This window comes from Xiphophorus couchianus, chromosome 3 (assembly GCF_001444195.1).
Source record: "Xiphophorus couchianus chromosome 3, X_couchianus-1.0, whole genome shotgun sequence".
NCBI classification, from domain to species: domain Eukaryota; kingdom Metazoa; phylum Chordata; class Actinopteri; order Cyprinodontiformes; family Poeciliidae; genus Xiphophorus; species Xiphophorus couchianus.
In genome coordinates this window covers 5,788,085-5,795,685 of record NC_040230.1, presented here as the reverse complement: position 1 = coordinate 5,795,685, position 7,601 = coordinate 5,788,085, and the positions used below count along the sequence as shown (strand labels likewise).

Genomic DNA, 7,601 nt, shown 5'->3' with positions numbered 1-7,601 from the left:
TTGTTAGTGTTTGAAGGTGAGGTTTCACTCAGAGGCTCAGGCTGGAGTACAGAAAATCTGTTTTTCAGTGGGATTCCCACAGAGTCAGAATGTTTTGAGGCCCGGGCTGGTCGCTCTGTCCTTGGGAGCGGGGTCGGTGGAACCGTTTTGGTTGCAGCTGCTTGTTTGTTTTTCTTTGGTGGAGCAGGTGTTGAGGTTGAAGGTGGGTTTCGGCTCAGAGCCGGCCACGCTGATTCGTCCAGGTGAGGGCTTCTCCCTGTCAGTCGCCTCATCGGATCTGCAGTGTGAGACTTTTGCTTCGGTTTGGCACCCAGAGCGTTCCAGGGTGAGCTGCTTGATGCGAGGCGTACAACCTCTCCGTTGATTTGAGGAAGAGTTGTCTGATTTCCATAGTTAGCGTTGATTTCAAAGTTCACCTCCAGCTGTTTGATCTTCATTTCTATAGACTGAAGTCGTTGTATAATACTGCTAATGTCCTTGGGGTCGGCCGGAGGCATTTTGTCCCAGTTCAACTTGGAGATGAAGAAAAGTAAGGTAAAAATAAAAGTAAGAAAATCCTCCAGTCTTAGGTTTGTAGTAATCCAGTTAAGATGTTGAAAATGTGAATATAACTATAAAAACTGTCACTTTAAAAATAGCTCAGGCAGAGTTATCAGTAAAAACGGGAGAGAGCAGGACAAGCTGTTGCTCCTTCAGCTGCCACTCCAGAGTTTAGAGCGAAAATACTTCACCAATAATTTGAACCGCAGCATAAAGCCAAACATTTCACAATTAAATAAATCCAAATGTCCTAAAAGCATCGGAGGACTGGCATAGGGGTCACCTGGGACTCCAGGTAGATTATATTTCAGAGGTGCAGTGCAATTTCAATTTCACACTGAGTTTTAGTCAATGGGGCACACGATTTGGAAGCTACTGAAGAAAACCTTATTTTATTTAATATTAAAATGATTTAAAATATTTAATATGACTTAAAATTTTAATAGAGGATAGTGCGTGTCATGTAAAAGTATGAATTTGTTTGCATCAATTTGAGTTAGATCCTTTTCACTCGCGAGGAGAACAGAAAGAGATGTGCTTCAGTTACAATCTCCACCTATTCTGAAAGCACATTCTGCTGCACCTCTCTTTTTATTAACAATCATCCCCTAGTTACAAAACACATTTCAGCTCTAATCAAAACATATGCAGCTGCAACGTGATTCACATTTCATAAAATAGACTAGAACGTTTACTACAAACAGTATAAACAGTGCTGATATATATATATCAGCACCATTACGCTATTCACTATCATTTTATAAACATGAAGAATAGGATGTCCTTCTGTTGAGCAGCCGTCTGATTAGAACTGGTGCCGGTTGTCTTTGCGTCCTTCAGCGGGGCTTTCTTCAATATATTGAGAAACACTATAAGCCGCTACTTTTTTCCCAGGCTTTGAACTGTTCAGCTTACAGCCCGGTGCGGCTTTTCTGTGGATTTTTCTTCAACCACCAGGGGGCTCTTTAGCAGGAAGTGAATCATTGGAAGTCAAAATTGGAGATCAAAGAAGAAAACGCTAATTTTAAATTAGAAAAAGCACATGCTAGCAGCAGGCACGATGAAGAAATTTCTTAAACTCATACCTCTTCATCATGGAACCTACATGAAGTAGTTCATATGATGCAGCTTTTAAGTTGAAGGCTTTCGATCTGGTAGTACAGGAGGGAAATAGAGCTGCTGCACTTAAGCTCGGTGTGAACGAATCCATGGTTCGGCGTTTGAGACGGAAGGCTGTGTCCTTAATAAATCCAGCAGATGTGAAAAACTGAGAATGGCGGAGATATCAGCGGCTTTCGGCCCGGTGCGGCTTATATGTGTATGTTTCCAGTTTTAAAAAAAACTTTGTAGATGCAGCTTGTAGTGAGGTGTGCTCTATAGTCCTGAAAATAAAGTATATTTCTTGACGGAAATGCATGTGTAAGGACAAGGAAAGACAATATATATATTCTGCTTTTATTTTTTTATTATGTCCGTTTTGGTCCTCCATAATTTGTGAACAAACACAAGGATTACACCATATTGTAGCAAAGTTAACACAACAATCAAACTAACATAAAAATTATGTAGAGGTAACCCCTCTGAGCTTTTTGGATCTTTAAAGCAGTCTGCAGCCAAGATGTTATAGAGGTTAAACAGTCAGATATTTTCAGGGCTTATTTAGTAAAATAGCAGTAAATTTTTTGCTTATTTCATAACTGCATAACCAGCGATCTTCTCTCCTCTGGTCTGTTTAGCAGCTACAGTCTCAGATCAACTCAGCCCTCCAGGACTGACAGCAGCAGAAACAGCACCATTATACCTATCAGAGAAACAGAAATTACATTTGCTTTGCATTGTAACCACATGATGACAATGATACAGTATGATCCGATTAACTATTAGATTCTTGAGTAATATAGGTTGTTGCTATGTAGTTGTACGATGTTTTAAGATCTTGTTCAATGTGCCCCTTTTTAACTTTGAGCCCCCGGCCCTCCAAAGGTCTCTGCACGGCCCTGAGGCAAACCTTCTTTTCTGTTTAATTTGATTTAATATGATCAGTGAACAACATTGTAACAATAAAATATTTAATGAGATATTTTAGCAGTACTAACATCTTTTTAACTTTTCCAGATGTTGCTATAAAATTTACAGAGAACTTCTGTCATATTTAGACTTTTGAAAACCAAATTGTAATTTCTGAGAATTTTACATAATAAACATATAAAATAGATTTTAATTTCAACAGTGAAAAGATATAAATATTTTTGCACTCCCTCCTTTGTTTTGTACAGGATTTGCATGATAATGTTTTAAAGATTATTCTTTTTTATGGCCTTACGTATACCTATAAAGAAATTAAAATTAAAAATTAAAATGAACAATGACACTTTAACTGCAAAAGAAGAAAATTTTCTACAATCATTTTTATGTTAAATTTGTGGCAACCGAAAGCTACCATTAATTAGTTTCACTTGTTTTTAAATATTTTCTTAAAACATTTTTCATTCCAGATTTTGATTTTTAAAGTTTTTTTTAAGGATTGAACTTTTCTGAAAATGTCTTTATTTTTGCATTATTAGGATTTTATTATTTGTTAATTGTATTATGTGACTTCTGTTTCATTATTTTTGTGCACAGCTCTTTGGTCTTGTTGGAGTTTAAAGTTCTCTAGAAGTAAATCAGGAATAGTAACTCCAGAGTTGCAGAGTTTAGATGCTGCATGTTCATTTCTGATATCAGATAAAAACCGAATAAATAAATTACTTTTGGTGTTCCTCTTTATGCGATTTAAAACTTGTCACATTTTCAGACTCTGTTGAGGGAAAATATCAACTTAACAAACTGAACCATGAATGTAAAGACGATCAGCCAAGAAATGTTTCTTTTTCAGGCATTTATTGATTCATTTTTCATTTCTGAGACAGAGAAAGATCCATTAGGGAGATCAAGGTGAGAAAAAACAAAACTATTGATTTATTCTAATTCTACAAACATGTGGATCAAACTGGTCAAGATACAATAATAAAGTTATATCTGAGATGAAATTTTGATGAGAATTATATTTCATGATAGTTTATGTTTTATTTAAGCCCGATTGTTGTTTTTATCCATCCAATGTATTCACACACATCATTTATGTAAACTGGTCTCTGACATGCATGGATTGGTCCAGTTTCAACAATCACACCATAAATCATGTTGTTGTACACTGCTGCTCCGCCGGATTCGCCCTGTAGAAAAATTTATAGCAACATATTTTTTTATGTTTTAAAAAAGAAACGTCTTCTAATCACTTTAGGTAGATATTGAAGAAACAATCTTACACGACATGAATCCTTGTTCGGTGCTGCAATGGAGAATACATGTCCATATTTTGGCTGGACTTGGGAAATCTGAACAACGTTCATGTCGACACACTGAAGATGTGCTGGAATTTCAACATCGGTCACTGGAGAGAAACATGAGAATATACATGTTCTTCACTCGACCTCTGAAGAGATAGAGACAAAGATTTTATTTTCATAACTTCAATATTTCTCTCACATCGTCGATTATTGGGGCCGGTTGTCGTTGCTCCCTCTCCTGCCAGCTGAACAGTGTCACCACTGAAACACAATTAGAAAAAAAATGTAAAAATACAAGATAACAATGTAGAAAATTGTTATGAAGAACAGAAAATAAATCCATGAAGGACTTTATCCACTGACACAGGAGTTTCCACCTCCAGTCCCCAGTGACGTTGTACTGCGTCCTTTAAATGTGTCTCTGGTCCAACACACCTGAGCTAAACTGGTGGCCTGATTACCTGACTCAGGTGTGCTGAAGCAGAGGCAGCAGGACTGGAGACAGAAAATCTGAAGTCATGTTGTTGATCAGAGAAAGACTTACATTTTAGGGCGATTACTGCAGTCTGGTAGCTGAGCAAGTGGGACATTTGTTACTCTTTTCTGAAGCTTGAGCAACATGATGCCATGCACCCGGCTGTCGTCAGTATACAGCACAGGATTGTGTGTGACTATGTGATGCTGCTCTTCACCAGTCCGTGGATGAACTTTTACAACTACTACTTCAAGCCTGCAAAAAAGTTAGATTATAATGAACACACAGAAAACCTGATCATCTGCAGATAAAACTGTTAATGTCTCTTTCCTACCTCCTTGTCTCTGACTTCCAGCAGTGAGTTGCAGTCAGGATCCATTTAGGGTGGATCAGAGATCCTCCACAAATTGTCTTACTATGTCCTGCGGTGCCCTCCAGCCGAACATGATAAAGACGCTCCGTGTCAGCACAGTTATGACCTCCAATGATTCTCTTCTGCAGAGAAACATCTGAGTTCCCGGAAACACCTGAAGAAGCAAAGAAGGACTTTACTCAGAAACCAGGTGCAAACATGGCTGCTAGAACAGAAAAGGGATAAACAGTTACAGATTAAAAAGCATCACAGTTCATATGCAAAAACGTTTCAGTCTGAAACAGAATCAGAGGGAAGTTTGAGAGTCACAGAGAGCAGCAGCCTCCCTGGAACCAGTGGAAGTGTCTCCAGTGTGTCCAGTGTGACCAGTTTCCCCAGTGTTTCTGACTCACCCAGCCCCAGCAGCAGCAGAACCTTCAGCAGAGCCATTGCTGGTCCAGCTTCCTGTGAATGTCTGCAGTAATGCAGCAGCTTTTAAACTCTGTTCACAACTTCCTGCTGGAAATTAAGCCACCAATCACAGGACAGACACTGATCTGTCCAATCACAGGACAGACACTGATCTGTCCAATCACAGGACAGACTCTGATCTGCGCTGCCATCTGCATAAAGAGTAACTTTAACATCTCATCGTTCTAAAGAAACTTGAAAAAAGTTCTTGTTCCATTGACAGATTATTTCACTAGTAACCAAACATTTCCCCTCTCATATTGTAAATAAGCAGCAGCGGTGCTCAACGGCATGATTTATGGTGTAATGGTTGAAGGTGGACCAGACTATGCATGTGAGGCACCAGTTTCCATCATGGATGCGTGTGAATACATTGGATGGATAAAAACAACAATCGGGCTTAAATAAAACATAAGCTATCATGAAATATAATTCTCATCAAAATTTCATCTCAGATATAATTTTATTATTGTATATTGATCAGTTTGTTGCACATGTTTGTAGAATTAGGATAAATCAATAGTTTTGTTTTTTCTCACCTGACCTTGATCTCCCTAATGGATCTTTCTCTGTCTCAGAAATGAAAAATGAATCAATAAATGCATGAAAAAGAAACATTTCTTGGCTGATCGTCTTTATATTCATGGTTCAGTTTGTTAAGTTGATATTTTCCCTGAACTGAGTCTGAAAATGTGACATGAGTTTTAAATCACAAGAGGAACACCAGAAGTAATTTATTTATTCAGTTTTTGTCTTTGATATCAGAAATGAACATGCAGCATCTAAACTCTGCAGCTCTGGAGTTACTATTCCTGATTTACTTCTAGAGAACTTTAAATTCCAACAAGACCAAAGAGCTGTACACAAAAATAATGAAACAGAAGTCACATAATACAATTAATAGATAATTAAATCCTAATAGCAAACAAATAATAAAAAAAACACTTTTTTTATAAAGATACAAAGGAAATAAAAAATGTAATAGTTAAAAACAATTTAAAATCTAAATCTGGAATGAAAGAATTTTTAAGTAAATATTTAAAAACAGGTATAGCTAATTAATTGTAGCTTCTAGTTGCCACAAATTTAACATAAAAATTATCATAGAGTTTTTTTCTCTTTTGCAGTTAAACAAAGTGTCATTGTTAATTTTAATTTTTCATTTGAACACTTTTTATAGGCTTACATAAACCCATAAAAAATTATCTTAAAAACAATAACATAAAAATCACCTGCAAAATAAAGGAGGAAGTGCAAAAATATTTATTTTCTTTCACTGTTGAAATTAAAATCTAATTTACATGTTTATGGTGTGAAACTTCTCAGAAATTACAATTTGCTCTTCAAATGTTTAAATGTGAGAGAAGTTCTTTGTAAATTTTATCGTAAAAAATGGCACTAGGAGCATCAAAGAAAAAAGGGGCAAGGTCTGACGTTTGCCAAATAGTGAGGCAAGCCTGTTCACCCATATTTTATCTGGAGTTGTTCTAAACATAAATATTTAGCATAGCTCCTTCTCACTCTTAATTAATGCATAATAAACAGTTATTAATTATTCATAAAGTGTTTGTAGTATATCCATAACCTATTTGCCACATTTAAGGGGAGCATTATTGTAAAGTGGTACCTGTTTGCTTCAAAACCAACGTGAATGAGATATATTGAATCAAATATTAATTTATTATATTTAATTATATTTTTGATAGGTTTTTATTCAATTAAAAGTAAACAATAGCTATCCAATAAAGTACTAACGTGAGAGTAAAAAAAATTTTTGTAAAAAGGCTTTTTAATCACAGAGTGACTGATTATAAAATTTGACTATTTTTGTTTTTTTAGTCCGATGTCAGACAGGAAAACAAGAATTGTGGAAAGTCTAGTATTATAAAGACTAAAATTAAAAAGTTATATATGACATTGCTAGTCTATCCATAGACTTACACCCTTGTCCCTAATGAGGTCAGGAGGGGTGCTGGTGCCTATCTCCAGCTAACGTTTCGGGGAAGAGGCGGGGTTCACCCTGGACAGTCTGTCGCAGACAAACAACCATGCACACACACAGGGAGAATCTAGAGAGACCAATTTACCTGACAGTCCTGTTTTTGGACTGTGGGAGAAAGCCGGAGTACCCGGAGAGAACCCACGCAAACTCCATGCAGAAAGACCCCGGGCCGGGAGTCGAACCCAGAACCTCCTTGCTGCAAGACAATAGTGCTACCAACTGCGCCTTTGTGCATCCCTAGTTTGTTGTCCAAATAAATAAATGCCCAAATAAACATTCAATTGGGATGCAAACCGCAGCTGCCATAATTAGATATTATGTCACTTTTTGAGATTTATTTTTTTTCTCCCATCCAGGGGTTTTTTTTGTGGGCTCTAGCGTCCCTTATATTAAAGTAGGTTGGCAGGAAAAAGGGAAGACATGCAGCAAATG

At 36.9% G+C, this 7,601-nt stretch overlaps 1 protein-coding gene and 1 long non-coding RNA gene across 3 annotated transcripts; one reads left to right on the top strand and one right to left on the bottom strand.

Annotated features, from left to right (window-relative positions):
* The first annotated feature begins 1,408 nt into the window (after positions 1-1,408).
* On the top strand, positions 1,409-1,970 carry LOC114141980 (uncharacterized). The gene is made up of 2 exons (XR_003594934.1): positions 1,409-1,444; positions 1,823-1,970. It is a non-coding gene; the product is annotated as an uncharacterized LOC114141980 (long non-coding RNA).
* A 61-nt stretch (positions 1,971-2,031) lies between these two features.
* On the bottom strand, positions 2,032-5,186 carry LOC114141975 (trypsin I-P38-like). Of its 2 annotated transcripts, none has more exons than XM_028012946.1 (6): positions 5,110-5,186; positions 4,679-4,871; positions 4,414-4,599; positions 4,069-4,130; positions 3,849-3,973; positions 2,032-2,341 (listed from the first exon to the last, which is right to left on the bottom strand). In XM_028012946.1, exons 1-6 carry the CDS (start codon positions 5,144-5,146, stop codon positions 2,336-2,338), a joined length of 609 nt encoding a protein of 202 aa, XP_027868747.1. In that variant the 5' UTR covers positions 5,147-5,186; the 3' UTR covers positions 2,032-2,335. The 2 variants fall into 2 exon arrangements, with proteins under 2 accessions (XP_027868747.1, XP_027868746.1); XM_028012945.1 differs by lacking the exon at positions 2,032-2,341 and adding an exon at positions 3,404-3,755.
* Between the last annotated feature and the right edge of the window lie 2,415 nt (positions 5,187-7,601).

Bases quoted from the DNA above. Each gene is read 5' to 3' on its own strand.
- LOC114141975 (XM_028012945.1), bottom strand. From the start codon at position 5,146: ATGGCTCTGCTGAAGGTTCTGCTGCTGCTGGGGCTGG. The intron at 4,131-4,413 runs GTAAGTCTTTCT...ATTGTGTTTCAG, and splicing joins TGCAGTAATCGCCCTAAAAT to TGGTGACACTGTTCAGCTGG. The intron at 3,756-3,848 runs GTAAGATTGTTT...ATTTTTCTACAG, and splicing joins CGAACAAGGATTCATGTCGT to GGCGAATCCGGCGGAGCAGC.